The sequence below is a fragment of the Scyliorhinus canicula genome, chromosome 2 (assembly GCF_902713615.1).
Source record: "Scyliorhinus canicula chromosome 2, sScyCan1.1, whole genome shotgun sequence".
NCBI lineage: Eukaryota > Metazoa > Chordata > Chondrichthyes > Carcharhiniformes > Scyliorhinidae > Scyliorhinus > Scyliorhinus canicula.
Genome location: NC_052147.1, coordinates 94,351,849 through 94,379,002, shown reverse-complemented (window position 1 = coordinate 94,379,002; position 27,154 = coordinate 94,351,849). Strand labels below are relative to the sequence as shown.

General features: G+C 46.9%; 2 protein-coding genes across 5 annotated transcripts in view; one reads left to right on the top strand and one right to left on the bottom strand.

The window, feature by feature from the left end:
- dnajc17 (DnaJ (Hsp40) homolog, subfamily C, member 17) overlaps nucleotides 1–17,460 on the bottom strand; it is a 197,509-nt gene extending 180,049 nt beyond the window's left edge. The window contains exon 1 of one of the 3 annotated variants that reach the window (XR_005458622.1): nucleotides 17,168–17,456. Coding sequence is in view for 2 of the 3 variants with exons in the window: in XM_038783420.1 (XP_038639348.1) it covers nucleotides 17,168–17,242 (75 nt within the window). In the remaining variant the exon portion in view is untranslated. Of the gene's footprint in view, nucleotides 1–17,167 lie in introns of all 3 variants that reach the window. The other 2 variants (XM_038783420.1, XM_038783410.1) reach the window with 2 other exon arrangements.
- Nucleotides 17,461–17,660: 200 nt separating this feature from the next.
- Nucleotides 17,661–27,154, top strand: part of zfyve19 (zinc finger, FYVE domain containing 19) — a 40,221-nt gene continuing 30,727 nt past the window's right edge. Inside the window, exons 1-3 of one of the 2 annotated variants that reach the window (XM_038783396.1) lie at nucleotides 17,661–17,880; nucleotides 19,913–20,034; nucleotides 20,708–20,761. In XM_038783396.1, coding sequence (XP_038639324.1) covers nucleotides 17,827–17,880; nucleotides 19,913–20,034; nucleotides 20,708–20,761 — 230 coding nt within the window. In that variant the 5' untranslated portion in view covers nucleotides 17,661–17,826. The remainder of the gene's footprint in view (nucleotides 17,881–19,912; nucleotides 20,035–20,707; nucleotides 20,762–27,154) is intronic. The other variant, XM_038783388.1, reaches the window with a different exon arrangement.

Below are 27,154 nucleotides of genomic sequence, written 5' to 3'. Positions count from 1 at the left end.
CTGCCCAACCTGTGTGGATATTATTGGGCGGCGAACGTGGCGATGATTCACAGGTGGGTGATGGAAGGAGAGGGTGGCGCATGGAAGAGATTGGAGGTGGCGTCCTGTGCGGTTACGAGTCTGGAAGCTCTGGTGACGGCCCCACTTCCACTCCCCCCGGCAAAGTACTCTACAAGTCCGGTGGTGGTTGCGTCCCTTAAAATCTGGGGACAGTGGAGGTGGCATAGGGGGGAAGTGAAGGCCTCAGTTTGGGCCCCGATACGGGGCAATCACCGTTTTGCGCCTGGGAGAACGGGTGGGGGATTTGGGAGCTGGCACAGGGCAGGCATCAGACAGTTTGGGGACCTCTTCCTGGATGGGAAGTTCGCGACTCTGGAGGAGCTGGTGGGGAAGTGGAACCTCCCCCCTGGAAACGCTTTTAGGTATATGCAGGTCAGGGCATTTGTTAAGAGGCAGGTGGAGGAGTTTCCGCGGCTGCCGCCAAGGGGGGGTGCAGGACAGGGTGCTTTCGGGGACATGGGTCGGTGAAGGAAAGATCTCGGCTATTTACCAACTGATGCAGGAGGAGGAGGAGGCCTCAGTAGAAGAGCTCAAAGCGAAGTGGGAGGAAGAGCTAGGGGAAGAGATTGAAGATGGAATGTGGTCGGACGCCCTGGAGAGGGTGAATTCCTCCTCCTCTTGTGCACGGCTCAGCCTAATTCAGCTGAAGGTGCTGCATGGGGCTCACATGACAGGGGCAAGGATGAGCCGGTTCTTCGGAGGGGAAGACAGGTGTGGGAGGTGTTCGGGTGGCCCAGCAAACCACACCCATATGTTCTGGGCTTGTCTGGCCTTGGAGAAGTTTTGGAAGGGGATGGCGGGGACTTTGTCGGAAGTGGTCGGGTCTAGGGTCAAGCCGGGCTGGGGGCTCGCAATCTTTGGGGTAGCTTCGGAGCCGGGAGTACAGGAGGCGAGAGAGGCCGGCATTCTGGCCTTTGCGTCTCTAGTAGCCCGGCACGGGATTCTGTTACAGTGGACGGATACGCGGTCCCCGAGTTCGGAGGCCTGGATCAACGACATGGCTGGGTTCATCAAGTTGGAGAGGATGAAGTTTGCCCTGAGGGGGTCGGTATAGGGGCTGTTTCGGTGGTGGCAGCCCTTTCTCGATTTCCTGGCGAAGGGGTAGAGAGTGGTCGGTCTTGGCAGCAACTTGGGGGGTGGGGGGGGGTTTGAGGATGGTTAGGGGGTTTGTTTTTGCAGTGGTGGGTTTGCCATGTTGTTATTTTCTTCTTTCTTGTATTGCTGTTGGTTTTTTGTTATTATTTATTTTGAGGGGGTGAGTTATTTTCTTGTGTTGGTGTGGAAACACGCCTTGTTTGTTTTAAATTGTGGGGAGAAAATTTGTTATTGAAAAACTTGAATAAAAATTATTTAAAATATATATATATATTACCCTCAACTCCATCTTTTTATGCTGCATATTAACTTTATTGAATGTCTTTTGGAAATCCAAGTATACTATGTCTACTGGATCCCTACAGCATACATACACAAAAACTCGAATTAATCTGTCAAACAGGATTTCCCTTTTGTAAAACCTTGTTGACTTTGCTGGATCATACGATGATTTTCTAAGTACATTGTTAAGGTTTTCGTAATAATAGATTCCAACACTTTCTCCAATGACTGATGTCAGGGTAACTGGTCTGTAGATCCCAGATCTCTCTCTCCCTCCTTACTTTGAATAACGTTGTTATATTTGCTAACTTCAAGTTGGCTGGCACTGTTCTAGAAACTAGGGAATTCTGGAAAAATCATAAACCAGTAAGAGAACGAACACAAGGGAGGAACCGATTTAACCTCCTCCTCACCATTTGCATTTGTTCAAGGCAGTATTTCATAGATTCATAGAATTTACAGTACAGAACGAGGCCATTCAGCCCATCGAGTCTGCACCGGCTCTTGGAAAGAGCACCTTACCCAGGCCCACATCTCCACCCTATCCCCATAACCCAGTAACCCCACCCAACACTAAGGGCAATTTTGGACACTGAGGGCAATTTAGCATGGCCAATCCACCTAACCTGCACATCTTTGGACTGTGGGAGGAAACCAGAGCACCCGGAGGAAACCCACGCACACACAGGGAGAACATGCAAACTCCGCAGACAGTGACCCAAGCCGGGAATCGAACCTGGGACCCTGGAGCTGTGAAGCATTTGTGCTAACCACTATGCTACTGTGCTGCCCCACGGGTCCTTCAGGAGGCAATGTTCCAGCTTCACAATGGGCAGCATGTTAAATGGCACTACCCCCGTCCTAAATGAAATAAATTCAGAGCAGATTTACCAACTCAAACCTGGGCATCCATGAGGGGCTGTAGGTGCTTAGCAGCAGAAGAATTGTATTTTACCACAATCTGCAATCTCATGGCCTGGTATAACCCTCACTCTAACATAGTCATCAAGCCAGAGGAGGTTCAACTCTGGTTTAATATGAAGTGTAGAAAGATACCAAGAATAACAATCTGGTGAAGCTACAACATGAGACTACAAACATGGTAAACAGTGAAAGCAGCATACGAGACACAGAGCTATGCAATGGCACATACAACAGATCCAATCAATGCTCTGCAGTCTTGCCACATCCAATCATGAATGGTTGTCAGAGGTCGGCAATGTTTAGCACTGCTGCCGTACACTGCCGGGGACCCAGGTTCGATCCCGACCCCGGGTCACTGACCGTGTGGAGTTTGCACATTCACCCAGTGCCTGTGTGGGTCTCACTCCCACAACCCAAAGATGTGCAGAGTAGGTGGATTGGCCACACTACATTGCTGCTTAATTGGAATTTTTTAAAAAAAGAATGGTTTTTAGTTCATTCAACAATTACTGAGAGAAAAAAGTTCCATAAATATCCTCATGGTCCACAGAGGTGGATTTCAGCATGTGATTGAAAAATACAAGGCAGAAGTACTTGGAACCACCTTCAACCAAAAGTGCCGAGTGGATGATCCACCTCGGCCTCCTCCTGAGGTCCCCAACCTCACAAAATCCAGCCTCCATCCAATTCAGTCCACTCAACGTGATATCAAGAATCAGATAGACACACAGTTTACAGCAAAGCCTACAGGCCTCGACAATAATCAGGCAATAGTGCCGAAGACCTCTCTTGACAAGCCATTACCATATAACTACAACACTGGCATTTACCCAACAAGATGGAAAGTTGTCTAGCTATGTCTTGTCCACAAAAAGCAGCTAATTCAATTTATTAAACTGTCGCCCTAACACCCGACTCAATCATCGGCTGGAGGCCGTCATTGACAGTACTATCAGGCGGTATTTACTCACCTGCTCACAGACGCTCAGTTTGAGTTCCACTGAGATAATTGTGCTCCAGGCCTCATTACAGCCTTAGTCCAAACAATGACAAAAAGCTGAATTTCAGAGGTGAAATTAGTGATTGCCCTCGACATCAAGGCAGTATTTGACCAAGTATAGCATCAAGGAGCCATTGCAAAATGAAAATCAATGCTTCATCAGGAAAAACTCTCAAAGGAAGATGGTTGTAGTTTTTGAAGGCCTGACCGTCTTCAGCTGCTTGGTCAAGATGGTCCCTCCAACATAAGGTCAAAGGTGGAGGTGTTCATGGATGGTCGTAGAGTGTTCAATTCCATTCACAACTCCTTTGATACTGAGGCAGTCTATGTCAGCCTCCACCAGGATTTGTACAAGATAGAGTCTTGGATGATAAGTGGCAACTAACATTCACGCCACGGAATTCCAGCCAATGACCATCTCCAATAGGAGAAAATCTAACCATCTTCAGTTAACATACAATAGCATTATCATTGCCAAACACACACCCTCAGCATCCTGGAGGTTGCAAAATCTAACTGGACTAGCCGCATGAATATTGTGTCCACAAGAGCAGGTTAGAGACTGGGCATTCTGTAGTGAATCACTCACCCCCTGGTTCCCTAAAGTGTGTGCACCATAAACAAGGTACAAGCCAGGAAGGTGATGGAATACTCTTCACTTGCCTGATAAATTCAGCTCCAATATCATTCAAGAAACTCAACACCATCCAGGAAAAAGCACTCACTTAATTGACTCCATTCAACATATTAACCATTCTTACGCTCCATCACTGGCATGGTAATACCATTTAGAAGGTTCATTGCAGCAATTCACCAAGACGTCTTTGACAGCATGTCATAAATTCATGACCGTTACAACCTAAAGGGACAAGGACAGGAAGAACACAGGAATATCACCACCTCCAAATCCCCTTCTACAATATGCACCATCTACTATCCCTACCTAAATCTGGACCCTTAATTTTCTTATTTCCCAGTGCTGTCATGACACACTCATCATTGGTTACATCTTACCTGCATCTACCCTGTCTAGTCCTGTTAAAATTTTATAAGTCTGTATGGGATCCCCCTCATTCTTCTGAACTCCAGCGAGAACAATCCCAACTTAGTCAATCTCTCCTCATATGACAGTCCCGCCATCCCTGGAATCAGTCTGGGAAACCTTCGCTGCACTCCCTCGAGAGCAAGAACATCCTTCCTCAGAGGAGACCAAAACTGCACACAATACTCTAGGTGTGGCCTCACCAAGGCCCTGTATAATTGTAGCAACACATCCCTGCTTCTGTACTTGAAACCTCTTGCAATGAAGGCCAACATACAAAGAGCCTTCTTTACCGCATGCTGCACCTGCATGCTTACCTTCAGTGACTGGTGCACAAGGGCACCCAGGTCCCGCTGCACACTTCCCTCTCCCAATTTACAACCATTCAGGTAGTAATCTCCCTTCCTGTTTTTGCTTCCAAAGTGAATAACCTCACACTTATCCAAATTATATTGCATTTGCCATCGATTTTCCCACTCACCTAACCTGTCCAGATCATGCTGTAGGATCCCTGCATCCTCGTCACAATTCACCCTCCCACCTAACTTGGTATCATCTGCAAATTTTGAGATGTTACATTTTGTTCACTCATCCAAATCATTAATATATATTGTGAATAGCTGGGGTCCCAGCACCGATCCCTGTGGTACCCCACTAGTTACCGCCTGCCAATTTGAAGAGGACCCATTAATTCCTACTCTTTCTTTCCTCTCTGCCAACCAGTTTTCTATCCACTTCAATACATTTCCCCCAATCCCATGCGCTTTAGTTTAGCACAATAATCTTTTATGCAGGACTTTGTCAAACGCCTTCTGAAAGACCAAATATACCACATTTGTAGAAGTGGATTTCATTTGGAACTTCGCTGATAGGGTTAATATAACAGTTCTGAAAAGCTCTGTGAAAGAGATGTCAACAGGTCAAGGGATGAAATAAAGGGAGCGTGTTCTGACCGGCATCTGTGAAAGCAGAGATGTCAGAAGGTTATGGGATGGAAAAAGGGGAGTATGGCTTTGGTACCATTTAATGTTCTGACCCGCATCTGTGAAAGCAGAGAGGTCAAAAAGTCAAAGAATGGAATGAATGGGAAGCGTTACTTTATTGCAGAGATAGCGCAATTAAGCTCGTTTGACCAGTTGAAACAAATAAACATTGAGATGTAAGAGGAATGGGCTTTGGAATGAGTTAAGCCAGATGGCCATTGGATACAAAAACCTTTGTAATAATATTAATAGTGACTTGTGCTAATGATTATGTCAAAAATAACCTCCCGACCTCGAAGAATAATTCCATATATGTACATGTTCTGGATCCTTGCCAAATCATAGGTGTATCTAGGAATTTAAGGGGACCACCCCTAAGCTGTAAAATGTATAAAAATACAGTCCTTATTCTGGGATTTTGGCACTTCTCGAAGGTGGTTACCCGACTGCTTAGAGATTTGTCCCGGCCGTGAATAAACGAATATTCGTTACTGACGTGTTCGAGTGTTTTACTTCTGGACTGACGATTAGATACGTGAAAGCGCAATTCACATTTGGTGGCCCGTACGGGGATCTCCAGAGGGGTCTGCGCAACTAACCGGCATAATCGACTGAGCTCGTTCAAAGTAGAGGACGAATTTGGCCCCCAACGTGAGTAAAAATTTAATTCCACCTTGGTATTCGCCTACTACTAGTTTGATCGTTGCTCAGCCTTGCCGTTGGTTTGTCGAGAAGCCTCTGCGAGATCCAGGTCAGTCCAGCGAACCCGTTTTAAAGAGGGTAAGTGAGTGAACCCTGCGGTTATCGTCTCTAGGGGCAGCCTGAGACTGCCGCCGTGATTCCAGGCAGTGTTCGCTGGAGTTATGGGCGGGGTTGTCAGGACTGCTAGGGGCAGCCTGGGACTGCCGCCGTGATTCCAGGCAGTGTTCGCTGGAGTTACGGGCGGGGTTGTCAGGACTGCTAGGGGCAGCCTGGGACTGCCGCCGTGATTCCAGGCAGCGTTCGCTGGAGTTACGGGCGGGGTTGCCAGGACTGCTAGGGGCAGCCTGGGACTGCCGCCGTGATTCCAGGCAGTGTTCGCTGGAGTTACGGGCGGGGTTGTCAGGACTGCTAGGGGCAGCCTGGGACTGCCGCCGTGATTCCAGGCAGCGTTCGCTGGAGTTACGGGCGGGGTTGCCAGGACTGCTAGGGGCAGCCTGAGACTGCCGCCGTGATTCCAGGCAGCGTTCTCTGGAGTTACGGGCGGGGTTGTCAGGACTGCTAGGGGCAGCCTGGGACTGCCGCCGTGATTCCAGGCAGCGTTCGCTGGAGTTACGGGCGGGGTTGCCAGGACTGCTAGGGGCAGCCTGAGACTGCCACCGTGATTCCAGGCAGCGTTCGCTGGAGTTACGGGCGGGGTTGTCAGGACTGCTAGGGGCAGCCTGGGCCTGCCGCCGTGATTCCAGGCAGCGTTCGCTGGAGTTACGGGCGGGGTTCTCAGGACTGCTAGGGGACGATTCCGGGCTGTGGGCTCCGGACGGGACTGCCGCCGTGATTCCAGGCAGCGTTCTCTGGAAGTTACGGGCGGGGTTCTCGGAGCCTATCCCCCGGTATAACCCATACCTTCACCGAAGAATTTTACCTACTTACCCCTTAATAGCATTGGTGTCCTGGGTCCTGCGTTATTAAGGAAGTGAAGTAAGCTAATAACCACTTAAAATCTGGTCTTCTTGAGTTGTATTAGCTGTTTAAACTCGGCTGCTTTCCTTGTCTTTCTCCAGCAGGCTGCGTCTCTCTCTCTCTCTCTCTCTCTCTCCAGTTGCTGTTGCAGAGTGCTGCTGCTTCTGCTCCCTGGGTTTATATTCTCTTTCGAAGAGTTATTAAGTTTTAACGACTGTATTGTATATGGGCTTGTTTCACTTTGATAGTTTAAAAGTATCTTTGATGTAAACATCTTACTACAACTAATTATTCATTTCAGGCATATCGTCTCCTCTCAGATTTGATTTTAAAAATTGCTTTCGTTTTAATAGTTAACTTTTATTTCTGTGATTACAAATCGTTTAATTTTCCAATTGTCTACCGAATTAGATTTCCACCATGGGTAATACGGTAGACACTTGTAATGACTCGGGCAGTGCGCTCCAAACTCTGTGTGAACAATACCCTGAACATTCTAAGCAACTCCGACAATTGTCGGGGGCCCTCCATAAGAGCCTAGGCGAAGATAAATGGCCTCTGGGGGGACCTAAAGATTTGGGTCCTGTCCTGGAGGCCGAACAAGTAATCTGGAAAACCAATCGCGGTTCCACCGCAAAGAAATTAATTGCCTTGTGGAGGGAATACTGTCAGTTAGTGAAAGATGCATCTATACTGGCTAGCTGGCAGGCAAATGCCTCAAAATTGGGTATTGGCCTCACAAAAGGGGGAATTGTTAAAACAGTAGAGGTCTTACAAAGGGAATGTCAAGAATATAAGAAACGTAAGAATGCTACTCCTACCCCGGCGCCGGTCAGCAATGCGAAGCAAGGTTGGGAGGAGGGGGACGATGGGGATGAGGAACCTCTGTTCAATTGCGGGGGACGTCAGAAGCCCCCACAGCCTCCACAGCCCCCACAGCCCCCACAGCCTCCACAGCCCCCACAGCCACCTCCGCCACTGGAATGTGATCAGTATTATGAGTAACTCAGTATGTTCAGAACTACATTGGTCTCAGAATAAACAGATAAAGAATTTGTGCTGGGCAGTTTCGAAACTGCTGCGTTGAAATTGACACTGCATGGCTCCGCAGGGTCCTAGTGCCCGGTGATCACAAACAGTCACTAGCAGAACCGCCTCAAGGAGGCACTCCTCCAGGCCCCTGCCCTTGGTCGACCCTTATATGATCGCCCTTTTCAGCTCTATTGCACAGTCCTTGCCGACTGCGCCACAGCTGTCCTGACCCAACGCCACGGCGACCGCTGTCGCCCGGTTGCATACTACTCCTCTAAACTCGATCCGGTAGCCCTTGGCTATCCTATCTGTACTCAAATTCTTGCAGCTATCTACAACAGCCTGCAATCGGCTGCTAATATTACCCTCCAACAAGATATCACTGTCTATAGTTCCCATTCTGTTACGGCCCTTTTGGGACAGCTACAGACTCAGCATCTCACGATGGCTCGTCAGAACAAATATGAGATTGCTCTCCTTAATAACCCGAAAGTCCAGTTTGCCCACTGCACCACTATCAACCCTGCTGACTTTTTGACGCATCCTCCCACAGACATGCTCGACCCAACTCATGACTGTCTGCAACTGTTGCAGGAAGTCTCCTCGGTTCGAGACGACCTCTCCGATATACCCCTCCCAAGTGCAGATTGTTCCTTTTTCACCGATGGAAGTTCTTCCGTCGGCGAAAGGGGGGATAGACAATCTGGCTATGCAATCATCGATCAAGACGGTGACGTAGTAGAAGCAGCAGCATTTGAAGTTCCCTTTTCTGCCCAACAGGCAGAATTGTTTGCGTTAATACGAGCATGCATAGTGGCACAGGGGAGGAAGGTTAATATTTATACAGATTCCCGATACGCCTTCGGGGTAGTACATGATTTCGGGCAATTATGGAAAAACAGAGGATTTCTAACCTCCGCTGGTACACCCATCTCACACCAGCAGTTAGTAACCCAGTTATTGCAGGCCCTTATGCTCCCAGACAAGATAGCGGTGATAAAATGCGCAGCGCATACAAAAGGCACGGGACTGGTGGAAACGGGCAACAGGAGAGCGGACGAGAAGGCAAAAGAAATTTCTAAATCTGGCAAACTAATGGTGCCTAGAATGATGAGGCAGACTAAAACCCCCCCGGAAAAGTCTCCCTCTGAAAAACCTATGCCAACCATTGCTGACATAATCTAAATGCAGGAGGACGCTCCTGCAACTGCTGTAAATATGTGGAAAAACTTAGGATGTATATATGATATCGAAAATAAGCTGTGGGTCACCCCGGTAGGACAAACATGTATGACCGATGCATTAGCAGCCTGGGTGACCGAATGTGTACACTTTGCAACTCACTGTGGAGCTCGTGCCACAGGGGACATATTGTTAAAAAGCTGGTGGCACCCACGACTGCAAGAAATGGCCCAACAAATTAGCAGTCGGTGCCTAATCTGTCAACAGCACAACCCCGGTAAGGCCGTCCCCTGTGATCCTGGCACAACCCCCTTACCTGAGGGTCCATTTGAGACCCTACAAATGGATTACATTGAGTTGGAAAGATGTCAATGCTATAAATATGTGTTAGTCATTGTGGACACTTTTAGCAAATGGATCGAGGCCTACCCGACTACGGATAACAAGGCCTCGACAGTAGTTAAGGTGTTAATGCGAGAAATTGTTCCGCGATTTGGAATTCCAGCCCGGCTGAGCTCTGACAATGGTCCCCACTTCATAGGTCAAATCAATAAGGAATTCTGTGCTCTGCTTGGAATAAAGCAACAGTTTCATTGTGCCTACAGACCACAAGCCGCTGGAGTGGTGGAAAGGGCTAATCAGACTCTAAAGACTAAACTCGCTAAACTACAAGCAGACACTGGGGCCACTTGGCTCAAACTCCTGCCTTTAGCACTCTTCTAGCTACGTGCCACCCCCGCAGGAAAAACTCGCCTAAGCCCAGCGGAAATACTATATGGCAGACCCTTTCGAACGCCTGGGGACAGCAGTGTTCCACGGAATGTTCAATTCCATTACATGACTACCGAGATGGCTAATTATATATTAACACTAACTAGAATTTTGAAAGGATTACACTCCCGAGTTCGTGCCACCCAGGAAGAAGTCCCATCCATTACTCATGACGTCTCCATCAACCCTGGGGATTATGTCCTAATTCGAAATTGGACACGTAAAGGTTTGGAACCTCGATGGGATGGTCCCCTACAGGTTCTACTCACTACCCCCACTGCAGTAAAAGTGGAGGGCCGGAACGCATGGGTACATATGCACCATTGTAAATTAATTAAGTATCCATGATGTTCTAAACTTTTCCTTTAAGTCCTAGGAACACGAGTACCAGGATGAAGTCCCTCTTCACCGTCACAATACTCGCCACCCTGCTCTCTCTCGCTGCATCCGAAAGAAGGAGATGCCTGTACGGAAGCCGACACCCACCCATGTGCCGGGAAGGAACCCCACGATGTGGAACAACGACAGATCTCCGATGGATCACCACCGCTATCAAAACCTGCCCGACCACCGTTCCTCCCGACGACCAGAAGCGCCGATTCCTGATTACGTACATGGTTCTAATGTACGATCGCCGCACATGCAGGTGGAACCACCGGTGCATCGATAAGGACAGGGTACAAATTTTACCATCAAGGACTACTCACCCCTACTCGCCTTCCAGAAGGAAGCGGGCAACGCACCATGTAACGGCAAATTCATTTCTGTGTATGTCCTATGTCTATGCTAAGAAAGTGGGTGTCTCCTCTTGCTGGGTATGTACACAGGTCCCGACCCATGCCCATGGAGGCATTCCCTTGATATCTGTTCCTTTCTCGATCGAACAGACGGCTGAATGGGTTATATTCCAGACAGTTCAGAGAATATCACGCGTCTGGTAACCCATATCAGAGATGGAGTACAGCGCTTGCGACTCGCCGGTCAGGCTGACTGGTGGAGCTGGATGTGGTCCAATTCTTGGGCCACTTACCTATTCCATGGGCTCATTATCTTCGTTACCATCTGTTTGTTGCTCTGTATCATAGCTACTGGTGTGAAATGCCTATGCAACCGTTTGGGTGCCACTGCATTACCACAGATGCTTCAGAGATCCGCCCTAGACGAAAAAGAAAAACTGGTTCCACCTACCCCTGACCTATATGAGGAAGTGGCATCCTGCCGGAGCCTAGTAGAGGAGGAGTACCTCCGCCTCGCTCTCATTTCCATCTAAAGTATCCTGAGTGTTATGTGATCATGGAATGATCAAAGGGGGGAATGTAGAAGTGGATTTCATTTGGAACTTCGCTGATAGGGTTAATATAACAGTTCTGAAAAGCTCTGTGAAAGAGATGTCAACAGGTCAAGGGATGAAATAAAGGGAGCGTGTTCTGACCGGCATCTGTGAAAGCAGAGATGTCAGAAGGTTATGGGATGGAAAAAGGGGAGTATGGCTTTGGTACCATTTAATGTTCTGACCCGCATCTGTGAAAGCAGAGAGGTCAAAAAGTCAAAGAATGGAATGAATGGGAAGCATTACTTTATTGCAGAGATAGCGCAATTAAGCTCGTTTGACCAGTTGAAACAAATAAACATTGAGATGTAAGAGGAATGGGCTTTGGAATGAGTTAAGCCAGATGGCCATGGGATACAAAAACCTTTGTAATAATATTAATAGTGACTTGTGCTAATGATTATGTCAAAAATAACCTCCCGACCTCGAAGAATAATTCCATATATGTACATGTTCTGGATCCTTGCCAAATCATAGGTGTATCTAGGAATTTAAGGGGACCACCCCTAAGCTGTAAAATGTATAAAAATACAGTCCTTATTCTGGGATTTTGGCACTTCTCGAAGGTGGTTACCCGACTGCTTAGAGATTTGTCCCGGCCGTGAATAAACGAATATTCGTTACTGACGTGTTCGAGTGTTTTACTTCTGGACTGACGATTAGATACGTGAAAGCGCAATTCACACATTGACTGGCTTCCCCTTGTCGACTGTACTGGTTACCTCTTCAAAGAATTCCAACAGATTTGTCAAGCATGATTTTTGCTTCATAAATCTATGCTGACTCTGCCTGATCCTGCCACTACTTTCTAAATGTTCCACTATAAAGTCCTTGATAATGGATTCAAGCATTTTTCCTACTACCAATGTTAGGCTTACTGGTCTATAATTCCCTGCTTTCTCTCTACCTCCCTTTTTGAATATTGGAGTGACATGTGCTACCCTCCAATCTGCAGGGACAGTTCCAGAGTCTTATAGAATCCCGGAAGATGACCACCAATGCATCCACTATTTCCAGAGCCATCTCCTTAAGCATTCTGGGATGCAGATTCTCAGGCCCTGGGGATTTACAAGAAAGTTTGATAAATTGAACAAGGAGAAAAACACTGGAAAGGTTTGAAAGCAGAGATCTTGGATAATAAAAACAGACAAAGTTGACAACACTCAGCAGGATTGGCAGCATCTATAGAGTTTATGTTTCAGCCCAATAATGGTTCATCAAACCTGCTATTTTCTTGTGGTCAGTCTGTCCTGGGGGGCTGCAAGGGGTAGGACGGGGCTTAGGTGGGCTGGAGGTGGTGAAGGACACAATACCTGTGGTGAAAAAAGACGATTAAACTGGGAATGATTCGTGGTTAGTGTTGGGATCGTGGAGAAGAGCTGAAGATACAGGTCAGAGGAGATTGGACAAGTGGGATAAGAAATAGAGGTGAGGAGGAAAAATAAGTTCCATGTGACAGGAACAGGCCAAAACAATGGGATTACCTGGATAGTCCTAATTGGGTGGCATGGTGGGACAGTGGTTAGCACTGCTGCCTCACAGTTCCAGCGACCCGGGTTCAATTCTGGCCTCAGGTGACTGTGTGGAGTTTGCACTTTCTCCCCGTGTCTGCGCGGGTTTCCTCCAGGTGCTCCGGTTTCCTCCCACAGTCCAAAAATATGCAGGCGAGGTCGATTGGCCACGCTAAATTTCCCCATAGTGGCCAAAGATTAGGTGGACTTACGGGGATAGGGTGGAGGTGTGGGCTTAAGTAGGGTGCTCTTGGGCAGCACGGTGGCACAGTGGGTAGCATTGCTGCCTACGGCGCTGAGGACCTGGGTCCGAATCCCAGCCCTGGGTCACTGTCCGTGTGGAGTTTGCACATTCTCCCCGTGTCTGCGTGGGTTTCACCCCCACAACCCAAAGATGTGCAGGGTAGACGGATTGGCGACTCTAAATTGCCCTTTAATTGGAAAATATAATTGGGTAGTCTAAATTTATTTAAAAGAAAGAGGTGGGGATGTTTGCAGATGACTGCACAATGTTCAGCACCATTCACAACTCCTCAGATACTGAAGTAGGTCATGTCCAAATACAGCAAGACCTGGACAATATCCAGGCTTGGATTGTTGAGTGGCAAGTAACATGGTATTGACCATCTCCAATAAGAGAGGATCTAACTATTGTCCCATGACACTCGATGGCATTACCATGGCTGAATCGCCCACTAACAACCGGTGGGTTACCATTGACTAGAAACTGAACTGGACTAGCCGTATAAATTCTGTGGTCAACGGTTAGGAATCCTGCAGCAAGTAACTCACTTCCTGACCCCAAAGCCTGTCCACCATCTACAAGGCACAAATCAGACCCGTCATGGAATACTCTCTACTTGTCTGGATGAGTCTAGCTCCAACAACACTCAAGCAGCTCAACGGCATCCAGGACAAAGCAGTCCTCTTAATTGGCATCCCTTCTACAAACATTCAATCCCTCCTCCACCGGTGAACAGTGACAGCCGTATGTACCATCTGAAAGATGCACTGCAGGAACTCACCAAGGTTCCTTCGGCAGCATCTTCCAAACCCACAACCACTACCATCTAGAAGGACAAGAGCAGCAGATACCTGGGAAGACCATCACCTGGAGGTTCCCCTCCAACTCACACACCGTCCTGACTTGGAAATATAATCGTCATTCCTCTACTGTCGCTGCGTCAAAAACGTGGAATTCACTCCCTGACAGCACTGTGGGTGTTCCTACACCTCAGGCACTGCAGCGGTTCAAGGCAGCTCACCAACACCTTCTGAAGAGCAACCAGAGATGGGCAATAAATGCTGGCCTGGCCAGCGACACCTCTCTTAAAAATGAAGCAAACTGAAATGTTAACCCTCTCTTAGCGCACAAATACAGAAACAAATTAAACTTAAACCTTATTTTATAATACTAAATATAGATCACTTAAACTGTCTCTATTTCCTAACAGTATCACCTTTAGAAATGTACCCTTTAGTTTAAATTCACCTTTTCTCATTCTCAAAATGTATCCCTGTTAACTTCTGCATATTTCAACGGCCCCTTGTTCACCCGTTCTGCAAGCTTGTTTATGGTCACTTGACGTCTATCACTATCCTCCTACGTTTACTAGGTTAATTGGGCAAGTTGTCTTATGGAGAAAGGTTGGACATGTTAGGCTTGTATCCACTGGAGTTCAGAAGCTTGTGACTTAATTGAAACATACAAGATGATCCTGAGGAGTCTTGACAGCGTGGATGTGGGTGAAGAAGTTTCCTCCTGCGGGAACACTCTTTAAAAATAAGGGGTCACCCATTTAGAAACGAGGAGAATCTTTTTCTCTCAGAGAGTTGAGAGTCTTTGGAACTCTCTGCTTTTTGTCTTTCAATATTTATAAGGCAGAGGTGGATACATTCTTGATTCGAAAGGGGATGATAGGTTACTAGGCTAGACAGGAACATGGAGCTGAGATTACAATCAGATCAGCCATGAGGTTATTGAATGATGGATCAAGCTTGAAAGCCGGTGGCCTACTCCTGCTCCTAATTCGTATCTTCCTCATGGTCCACTGTTTTTCTAAGATGCATCATTTGAAAATTTTGAATTTCTGCCCTCTGCATCGAATACAAGGTCAGTAATATATATCAAGAAAAACCGTGCTAACCCCAGGAAACACCTTCTTCCAGATCTAAAATCAATTGTTCACCGCTGCTCCTTTTTTCCTGTCACTCAGCCAATTTTGTATCAATGCTCCCACTGTTTCTTTTATTCCCACTGTTTCTTTTATTCCATGTGTTTCAACCGTGCTGGCAAGTAATTACGTTGCACTTCACCAAACATCTTTTGCAAGCTCATTTAAACTGAAGTACCCTTTATTACCTTAATCCTGACGATGAGTCTCCACCCGAAACAACAATCTGTCTTTTCTCTTCATCAATGTTGTGGCACCTGCTGTTTATGGTCAGCGCTTTGCTTTTCAAATTAAAGGAAGCAGACATACTGCAGATGACATATTGGGCTGTGCTTCCAAGCTACGCACCATTGGATTTAGGGGCTACCCCAAAGAATTGCTGTGGACTCCCTCTCGGAGGTCCCAGGTAAGCGTTTCAATGACAATTGCCCAGAGGCGCAAACTTTCTCTGGATAATTGCCCGACATTGGGGGCCATCCCAAAATGTAATTTAAATCACAAACTTCGGATGGTTCCACAAGGTTACACCAAAGGCTACCCAGGAAAAGTTAGAAGTAAAACTTATTCAAGGGCAGCACGGTGGCACAGTAGTTAGCATTGATGCCTCACGGCGCCTAGGTCCCAGGTTCGATCCCAGTTCTGGGTCACTGTCCGTGTGGAGTTTGCACATTCTCCCCATGTGTGCGTGGGTTTCTCCCCCACAACCCAAAGATATGCAGGGTAAGTTGATTGGCCACACTAAATTGCCCCTTAATTGGAAAAATGAATTGAGTACTCTAAATTAATTTTTTTTAAAGTAAAACCTATTCTAATTTCTGGGTAACAATTGTAAATACTCATGCCGATCCCTACATGACTCTCCCCACATCCCCACCCCCCATCCTGGGATTCTCCCCACATGCTTGACTTCTACCCTCACTAGGAAGCACAGTAAGAAGTCTTACAACACCAGGTTAAAGTCCAACAGGTTTGTTTCAAACACGAGCTTTCGGAGCACTGCTCCTTCCTCAGGTCCACACATCCCCACTAGGAAGAATAGAGAGCCAACAGAAACAAAGGGTACAATTCTAAAGGAAGCAAAGGGCTCGGAGTGTATATGCACACAACTCATCAAAGGTGCAGACTGTGAGCACGGTTAATAAAGCATACGGTATCCTAAGCTTTATTAATAGGAGCATAGGGTACAAGAGCAAAGAGGTTGTATAAAACGACTTGTTCAGCCTCAACAGGAGTATCACATCCTGCTCTGGATTTCCCATTTTAGGAAAGATGTGAAGGTATTAAGAAAGGTTGCAGGAAAGATGCACGAGAATGGTTTCAGCGATGAGGTGCTTCAGCTACGTAGATCAGTCAGAAAAGTCAAGGTTGGGCAGCACGGTGGCACAGTGGTTAGCATTGCTGCCTACGGCGCTGAGGACCTAGGTTCGAATCCCGGCTCTGGGTCACTGTCCGTTTGGAGTTTGCACATTCTCCCCGTATTTGCGTGGGTTTCACCCCCACAACCCAAAGATGTGCAGGGTAGGCGGATTGGCCACGCTAAATTGCCCCTAATTGGAAAAAATAATTGAGTACTCTAAAATTTAAAAACAAAAATCAAAAAAAAAAGAAAAGTCAAGGTTGTTTTCCTTGGGGAGGAGAAGGCTGGGAGGAGATTGGATAATGGTATTCAAAATCATGAGGGGGGCTGGACATCGTAGATAAGGGAAATCTGTTCCCACTGGTGGAAGGGCCAAGACTGGGAGATTTAAGCTAATTGGCAAAATAAGAAATGAAGGCACCAGCAGAAACATTTTCGCCCACTTGAGTGGTTCAGATCTGGAACGTGCTGCCCGAGAGTGTGGTGGAGATCGGTTCAATCCGAAGCACTCAAGTGGGAACTGGAAAATTATACCTGGAAAGGAACAGCGGTACTCGGTAAATTGCTCAATCGCAGAGCCGGCGAGACACGAAGGGCCGAATGACCTTCTGTTATGTGACCATTCTGTGATTCTGACTCTGCCGGCTACAACAAAATGAGCAGTTTAAAGGCTGCCTCCTGACAGGCAGCACAATACCCGGCTTCAGAGTCAGTGACTGAACCGAGTTGGCGGGGATTTCAAACCATTAACAGACATTTCCTTACCTCTTTACTAGTGGCGTCCTCACTGACTTCCAGCAGCGAGTAGAGGTCTAACTGCAGGATTTCTTTAGCTGCCATTTTTCCCACACTCACTCAGAGTAACCAAGAGGCGGGTAGCGGATTCTGGCTCTTCCTTTCACCCCGATTGCAAACGTTCTGTTCAGGCCTCTAACATTCACACTCTACCCCAAGTCCCAAACACAAGGGCCTAGCGAGCTGCGATGCCTTCGGGATTGTAGTTCCCCAGGTTCCGTCTTGTCGCTCAATCTGTAGCAATCCCGCTCCAGAAAGGACTACAATTCCCAGAAGAAGCCACGGCATTCGCGGGGCGCGCTGGGATTGTAGTCCGACAGACACCCAGCTGATGAACCGAGATGCACGCTGGGATATGTAGTTCACGCGACTCCAACTCCTGAGACTTTGCGCGTCTGCTGCGGGAAGGTAAAACTATATCGCCCGGCATGCATTGAGAATTGGTTTGCTTCCGTTCGGTGGCCCTGGTGACGGAGAGAGAGGGTTGAGTTCACTGATGGACGCAACCGGATGACGCGTTCTATCAGTATATCGGAGGGTGGTAGATGTAATGTGACTCAAAGTATTCAGGTTATTTCTTTACACATTATATTACGTCTTGTAGAGGTTCACAGCAACGCCGATTGAAGATGGCTGGAAGATGCTACGGCTGCGCGTCCAAATTCACTCTCCTGAGGAAAGAGGCAAGTTCATGTTTTCCCAGCACGGGCAGTAAACACGCAACAGTGAACACGGGCAAAAATAAAAGAAAAGGGGAAATAAGCGAATAAACAGGGAGAACCCTTACCCCACACACATACCAGAGGATTGGCCTTCCCATTCCCCCTGCAGGCCCAAACCTCCCTTATGAGGCATGGTAACACAGTGGTTAGCATTGTTACTTCATAGCGGCAGGGACCCGGGTTTGATTCCCAGCTTGGATCACTGTGCGGAGTCTGCATGTTCGCCCCATGTCTGCGTGGGTTTCCTCTGGGTGCCCTAGTTTACTCCCACAAGTCCTGAAATATGTGCTGTTAAGTGAATTTAACATTCTGAATTTTCCCTCAGTATACCCGAACAGGCGCTGGAGTTTGCCAACTAGGGGATTTTCACAGTAATTTCATTGCAGTGTTAATGTAAGCCTATTTGTGACACTAATAAAGATTATACTGAGGTCTAACCCCTTTGTCATTCCATCTCCAACTACTGTCACCACCTCCCCACCCCAAGGTCTAACTTCACAGACCCACCGTCCAAGGTACGGCTCTCTTCCGCTCTTGAGGACCCCCTGGCTCTCTTCCACTCTTTAGGACTCCCTCCTCCCCCGTTCTGTCCCCGGTCTCTCCTCCCCCATCTGTCAATTTCAATGGACCTTTAACTGAATTGGTCTACTACAGCGAGTGCTGTAAATATTCTTCAATCCGACTCTGCTGGACATCAACTTTGGGCCTTCAGGACAGCTTTGCTGCCTGTGTCTCAGTTGGTTTGATAGCTGATTTGTGATGCCAACAGCACGGGTTCAATTCCGGACTGGCTGAAATTATTCATAAAAGCCTGCTTTCTCAACCTTGCCCCTCCCCTGAGGTGTGGTGACCCTCCGGTTATGTCACCACCAGTCAGCTTTCAAAGGGGAGCACAGCCTATTGTCCTCTGGGACTGCGGTGATATTTACATTTGTTTTTTGTGCAAATTTAGGCATTAACTGTGGTTGGTATTAATAATACTCCAATGAGTAAATTGCCCATTCATAATCTTGTAAAGGAGTGTTGAGAAGGTGGGGAAAATAAATCCATTTGCATTCATGTATCACAACTGTGCATGTAATAAAAACTTGCCCTCGTGCTGTTGGAACCAGTGCTTATACAGGTTTATCATAATATCCTTTCTTTTATACTGTATTTTCAACGCCCACATGCCTTTTTAGCCATTTCCGAACCTGCCCTACCACTTTGAATGATATGTGCACATATACCCAAGGTCCCTCTGCTCCTAAACCTTCTTAGAATTATACTATTTATTTTATATTGCCTCTCATTGTTGTTCTTGCCAAAATGTATCACTTCACACTTTCCTGCATTAAATTTTATCTGCCTCTTGTCTGCCCATTCTAGCAACCTGTCTATCCCTTCTTGACGTTCAATACTTTCTTCCTCGCATTTCACAATATTTCCAAGTTTCATGTTATCGACACATTTTCAAATTGTGCCCTGTACACTGATGTCCATGTCATGAACATGTATCAGGAAAAGCAGGGGTCCAACACTGACCCTTGGGGAACTGTCTTCCTCTTTGTCCAGTTTGAAAGACAAGTGTTCATCACTGCTCTCTGTGTTTCCTGTCACTCAGCCAACTTCCTTTCCCTGCTGCCACTGTGCCTTTTATTCTATAAGCTTCAACTTTCCTGACAATGTGGTACTTTTTCAAATTCCTTTTGGAGGCCTATGTACACCACATCAATCACATTATCCTCATTAGCCTCAGAAAACGCAAGCAAGTTAGTTGACCAAGATTTGCCTTGAACCAACCTGTTTGCTTTTCATAATCCACACTTGTTTGTGTGACTGTTAATTTTGTCCTGTATTATTGTTTCTAAATGCTTTCCACACTAAGGTCTAATTGACTCACTCCCTATGCCCTTTCTTGAACAAGGGTACAACATTTGTAATTCCCCAATCCTCTGATGCCATCGCTGTAACTAAGGTACTTAACTAATGTTAATGTTAATTATTTTGGCAGTTTGGATGCAAGAACTGCGGCCATGCGTATTGTTCATCATGTCTCAGCTACAGCACCTTGGTCCCTCGCTGTGGAAATACTCAGCAAAAAGTCTGCAGACAGTGCCACGGAACCCTCACAAGGTATTCAAGAGTTCATGAGCAGCACACACATGTGCTAACAATCACATATATCCATTACAAAATGAAATCTGAACAGTCAACAAAGTTAAAGAACTGATCTCTCGCTAATGGCGTCACAGCAGAGGAGAAGGACCGACGGAGAGATAACTGAAAAGAGATCACTGTGCTGAACTTGGGAGCTTAAAATTGAGTTATTAATCTCATCTCTTGATGGCACAGACAGGGTAAAGCAAGGAACGGAATAATGTGGCCTCAGCTTGTCAATGCTAAAGATTCCATTTCAAATAACCACCGCTATAGGCACAAATTAAAGAAACACGTTCAACTTCATGTTGCAGAGTCACTGGCATGACAGTGTGTTGTGAATGAGGTAAATCGTGTTTACCCTTAGATCGTGTGTTACTTGTTACAGGCAACCTAGCTGTGTTTTGGGTTGGTATGTCAGTGTGCTGCACCACGGAGTGACCAAGTGCCCCTGACTGCTCTATAAGGTTTGTCTTGAAGCAGCAAAGGATGGAGACACTTCCTTACACGCAGACAAGGTTAATTTTACTCCTAAGAGAAAGGCTACTGCCCATCCTTCCAACTGAGAAATAGTACTTAGAAAAGGGAGGGTATGAAAACGGTAATAAGAGGATTTTTTAGAAAATATTTGTTGTTCATTCTTTCACAGACCTGGGAAACAGGACAGTGCTGCCAGGTGGTCTCCACCAGAGAACTACAAAAAGTGAGTAGAAAATTCTGGACAGTCTCAGCTGGTCTGACAGCATTTGTGGAGAGAGAACATGACCAATGTTTTGAGTCTGGATAGCTCTTCGTCAAAGCTAGAGAGAACTGGAAATAGGATGAGATTTATGCTGTTGTGAGTGGGGTGATGGAGCAAGAGTAAGGGCTTATTCAGTTCAGAATCTCGACTGTAGAGGAAATGGGCAAAATCAATTTTGGGAAGGGAAGAAAATAACGAGGGAGAAATAACCTCGGATGCAAGCTTTTTTTCATGTAACTTGTCTAGGAAGTAAAACGTGTGAGCAGAACATCTTCAGATAGCATGCAAGTTTTGGACAGACTTAGAATCATAGAATTTACAGTGCAGAAGGAGGCCATTCGGCCTATCGAGTCTGCACTGACCCTTGGAAAGAGCACCCTACTTCAGCCCACAACCCCACCTAACCTTTTTGGACACTAAGGGCAATCCACCTAACCTGCACTGTGGGAGGAAACCTGGGCACCCAGAGGAAACTCACGCAGAGACTGGGAGAAAGTGCAAACTCCACATGGCAGTCACCCGAGGATGGAATTGAACCCGGGTCCCTGGAGCTGTGAGGCAGCAGTGCTAACCGCTGTGCCATAGTGCCGTCCCGAGACTTAAGAGTGGTTGAGCAGTAAATACTGACAAATCAGTTTCCTGAAGGTGGCTTTAGAAATAGAGAGATCAAAGGAGACAATGGATTTGTTTATTGTCACGTGTACCGAGGTACAGTGAAAAGTATTTTTCTGCAAGCAGCTCAACAGATCATTCAGTACATGGGAAGAAAAGGGAATTGAACAGAATTCAAGAAAATACATTGAAGTCAAGAATGTTAAAAAGTGGCAAAGGATAAAACCCAAAGATAATTAATTATTAGTTAGATTTTTGAGAGAAACGAGCCAACTTTCTGAAGCACTAAAAGAAACACATTTTCTAATTAAAGAAAATCTATCTTATTGAAATAAATTATACACATGATGTAAAGCAAAGACAGCGAGAAGTGATGGGATATACCTTGTGGGACTGTGTAAAACTCTCAAAATTTCAGCATTCACACCTTGCTGGGGTCCACAACTCATCCATTACCACTGAACAATTAACAGGGATATGGATAAAAGCTAGGTAAAAGGAACTACGAATTAGAAAATAATTTGACAGCGAATACGGGTCACGATTCTTTATGGGTGTGAGACTTAATAATAATCTTGATTGTCACAAGTAGGCTTACATTAACAGTGCAATGAAGTTGCTGTGAAAAGCCCCGAGTCGCCACATTCCAGCGCCTGTTTGGGTACACAGAGGGATAATTCAGAATGTTCAATTCATTAAGCAGCACGTCTTTCGGGACTTGTGGGAGGAAACCGGAGCACCCGGAGGAAACCCACGCAGACACGGGAGAACGTGTAGACACCACACAGACAGAGACCCAAGCGGGAATTGAACCTGGGTCTTTGGCGCCATGAAGCAACAGTGCTAACCACTGTGCTACCGTGCCGCCCATCTTTGGACAATCTGCTAGCATCACATAAAACAACTAGACGCATTCAGTCTCATGTTGAGACCTATTTCCAACATCAGGTAGCAGGACAATTTCCCCAACACCAGGATAAAAGCAAATTACTACAGATGCTTGAATCTGCAACAAAAACAGAAGATGTTGAACAATCTCAGCAGACCTGACAGCATCAACCGACTTATTTTGCTTTGTAGTTTCAGCCTTCAGCTGGATCCTGTTTATATTAGTAACATGAGCAACAGGGTAACTGCGATGAGAATGGTACAGCCCCTCAGGTTGGAAATGGACAAAGTGTGAGCACATGTAAATGTCTCAATTTAGCACCAGTGGTTTCTCCCTTCCACCCTGTGGGACAACAGCCAATCTTCCCTTGCTGCTTCTCCGTAATGGTGTTGAAACTCAGCGACATGTGGGATTAAGGATGAAAATCTCAGGAGACAGTGTGCAACTCTCCACTGGTTGGAGTCATACATAGCACAAAGGAAGATGGTTGTGGTTGTTGGAGGTCAATCATCTCAGTCCCAGGACATCACTGCAGGGGTTCTTCAGGGTTATTATCCTAGATCCAACCATCTTCAGCTGCTTCATTAATTACCTTCCTTCCAACATAAGGTCAGATGTGGATGTTTGCTAATGATTAAACAATGTTCAGCGCCATTTGCGACTCCTCACTCACTGAAGCAGTCCATGTCAAAATATAGCAAGACCTGGACAAGTGGGCTGACAAGTGGCAAGTAACATTCGTGCCACACAAGTGCCAGGCAATGACCATCTCCAATAAGAGAGAATCAAACCGTCACTCCTTGACATTCAATGGCATTGCCATCAGTGAATTATCAATATCAATATCCTGGGGGTTACCATTGACCAGAAACTGAACTGGACTAGTCACACAAATTCTCTGGCTACAAGAGCAAGTTAGAGGCTAGGAATCCTGTGGTGACTAACTCCTGACTCCCCAAAGCCTGTTCATCACCAACAAGGCATAAGTCAGGAGTGTGATGAAATACTCCCAACTTTCCTGGATGAGTGCAGCTCCAACATCACTTGAGAAGCTCAACACCATCCAGAGCAAAGCAGCCCGCTTGATTGGCATCCTTTCTACAAACATGCTCTCCGTCCACCACCGACACACAGTGGCAGCCGTGTGTACCATCTGCAAGATGCACTGGAACTCACCAAGGCTCTTCAGGCAGCACCTTCTGTATGCACAACCACTGTCATCTACAAGGACAAGGGTAGTAGATACCTGGGAATGCCACCACCTGGAAGCTCTCCTCTCTCTCTCTCTCGCTCCCTCTCTCTCGCTCTCTCGCTCGCTCTCTCTCTCGCTCTCTCTCTCGCTCTCTCTCTTGCTCTCTCTCTCGCTCTCTCTCTCGCTCTCTCTCTCCTCGCTCTCTCTCTCTCTCTCTCTCTCTTCTTCCCCCCCCCCCCCCCCCCCCCCCCCCAGATAATTCACCATCCTAACTTGGAAACATATCGCTGTTCTTTCACTGTTGCTGGGTCAAAACCTTGGAACTCCCTCCCTACACCACATGGCCTGCATAACTTCAAGAAGGCTGCTCACCACCACCTTCTGAAGGGCAATTAGGAATGGGCAATAAATGCTGGCCAAGCCAGCAAAGCCCACATCCTGTAAATATGAAAAAAAAAACAAGTAGTACAAGTTTACTATTTTTCTTTTTTTCCTTTTCTTGGTCTTCCTCCATAGCTAGCCACAGAATCCAGAGAAGGAGGCTATTCAGCCCACCATCCCTGAATCAGCTCACTGAAATAACTAGCAATTAATCCCACTCCACTGCTCTCAATAACATTACAAACATTACAAAGTTTTCCTTTTATACTATATGTCCAGTTCCCTTTTGAAAGTTGCTATTGGATCTGCTTCCATCACATCCTTTCAGGCAGTGCATTCCAATTCACAAAAACTCAATTATGTAAAAAATGTTTTTCACAGTAACTTAATTGAAGCCTACTTATGACAATAAGCGATGATTGATTCTAAAACATTCTCTTGATCCTCCCACCCAACTCCCTGGCTTTTTGCTAATTATTTTACTTCTATGTCCTCTGGTTAGTGATCCTCCTACCGGTGGAATTAGTTTCTCCCTACCTACTCTTATCAAAATCTCATCTTATCTCTGCTCATCACAAAAAAAATTCTCTGCTCATCGCATCCATTCTATCCTCTGAACAGAAAAGCTCATACAATATGGGTTCAGTGGTTAAACAGATAGTCCACTGACAGCAGGGTTCTTTGATCTTTCCACATGCCAAGGTATCTGCTGATACCATAATGAATCACTTTTGCAAAGGTACCAATAGATACGTGCTTGGTTTAGGAGACCCAAAGAAAGAACCTTCTATCTCCATTCTCTCCTGAAAGTGATGATGATCCCTGCTGATGTTCGGTTCCACTAATGGTGACAGTTCTGTCCAATCTTTCTACATGAGCAGATGGTGAGTCTGGCAGGCAGTTTGACTATGGGTGGCATCATAACTGAGCACAATCTTGTCCTCATATATTCTCGTAAGTAAACTATTCATCAAGATCATTGGATAACAATTGGAAGTAAAAACTGTGTAGGCTTCCTCATGCCACTGAGCTCAAGAATACTGAGACCATGATGGTATCTTCACAATTAAAGTCACCTTTCCCAGTTTGTGCTATAAGCGATACGTTTACCCAATGTGGGTTGCTGAACATTGTTCATTTATCTTTGAAAGCTCAAAGCTTGGTCCATCTGTCAATTTCATTACCCTATTATCCTTTCTTCACTTTTCCTGCCATTAAACTGTACAGCTGGCCTTAGAACTGTTCTTGCACATTTACTGAGCATAAATCAGAGGTATTAGCAATTCTCCTACTTTGTAGAGAATACTACTTAGTTTTTTTTTTATAAATGTTTTTTATTCAGTTTTCATGTTTTATATTGAACAAATTACAAATTGTTAGAGAGAGAGAAAAAAAAGAACACGCAAAAATTAACATATATATTTACAGGTAAGCATCTTCGTAATAATAACTGTGGCCTCCCCCCTTTAGCCGGCATACATATTTTACATTCCCCAATATGGCCGAGGCACATGTTTATTAGCATTTATTTAGTTTGGTTTTGGGCCTTAGCTAGCCATCAAACTCCCCGTAGCCCCCCCCCCCCCCCCCCCCCCCCCCCCCCCCCCCCCCCCCCCGGCTACCTTCCCCCGACTATTCTTCCTCTTGTACGTTGGCCACAAACAGGTCCCGGAACAGTTGCATGAATGGCTCCCACGTTCTGTGGAAGCCGTCGTCCGACCCTCGGATGGCGAATTTGATTTTCTCCATTTGGAGAGATTCCGAGAGGTCGGACAGCCAGTCTGCAGCTTTGGGCGGTGCTGCTGACCGACAGCCAAACAGGATTCTACGGCGGGCGATCAGGGAGGCAAAGGCAAGGGCGTCCGCCCTCCTCCCCAGGAATAGATCTGGCTGGTCTGAAACCCCGAAGACCGCCACTATCGGGCATGGCTCCACCCTCACCCCCACCACTTTGGACATAGCCTCGAAGAAGGCTGTCCAGTACTCCACAAGTCTGGGGCAAGACCAGAACATGTGGGCGTGGTTGGCTGGGCCTCTTTGGCACCGTTCACATCTGTCCTCCACCTCCGGGAAGAACCTACTCATACGGTTTCTCGTTAAGTGGGCTCCATGTACCACTTTTAGTTGCGTCAGGCTGAGCCTTGCCACGTGGAGGTGGAGTTGACCCTATGCAGTGCTTCGCTTCAGAGTCCCCACCCTATCTCCATCCCCAAGTCGTCCTCCCATTTCCTTCTTGTTGCGTCCAGTACGGTGTCGTCCCTTTCTACCAGTCGGTCATACATGTCGCTACAGTTCCCTTTCTCTAGGATACTTGCGTCCAGTAGGTCTTCCAGTAGTGTCTGTCGTGGCGGTTGTGGGTACGTCCTTGTCTCCTTTCGTAGGAAGTTTTTGAGCTGCAGGTACCGTAGCTCGTTCCCCCCAGCTAGCCGAAATTTCTCTGTCAGTTCGTCCAGTGTTGCGATCCTGTCGTCCGTGTATAGGTCCCTGACTGTCAGTGTCCCCCCGTCCTGCCACCACCTTTTGAAGGTGGCGTCAGTCAGTGCTGGTTTGAACCTATGGTTGTTGCAGATGGGAGCCTTGTCCGACATTTTGTTCAGGCCAAATTGCTGCCGCAGTTGGTTCCAGGATTGGAGGGTGGCTGTCACCACTGGGCTGCTGGAGTGTTTTTTGGGTGGGGATGGGAGTGCTGCCGTGGCGAGGGCCCGGAGGGAGGTCGCCATGCAGGAGGCCTCCTCCGCATGCACTCACTCGGCTTCTGGCTCCTGGATCCATCCCCTTACTCGCTCGGCTGTTGCCGCCCAGTGGTAGAATTGTAGATTCAGGAGGGCTAGCCCCCCCTGGATTTTGTTTTCTGTAGGACCTTCTTTGGGATCCTAGCATTTTTACCCCCCCCCCCCCCCCCCCATACGAACGCCATGATAAGTTTGTCCAGCGCTTTGAAGAAGGCCTTGGGGATGTAGATCGGAATGGATCTAAACAGGAAGAGGAACCTGGGCAATACGTTCATTTTGATCGTCTGGACTCTCCCCGCGAGGGAGAGTGGGAGTGTGTTCCATCTTTGCAGGTCCTTTTTTACTTCCTCCGCCAGGCTGGTGAGGTTCCATTTGTGGATCCCTTTCCAGTCATGGGCTATTTGGATCCCCAGGTAGCGGAATTTATGTCGGGCTTGTTTGAACGGCAGCCCCTTTAGTGCTGCCCCCCCCCCCTTTGCTGGTGTACTGGGAAGATCTCGCTTTTGCTCATGTTGATTTTGTAGCCCGAGAAGGCTCCAAACTCTTTC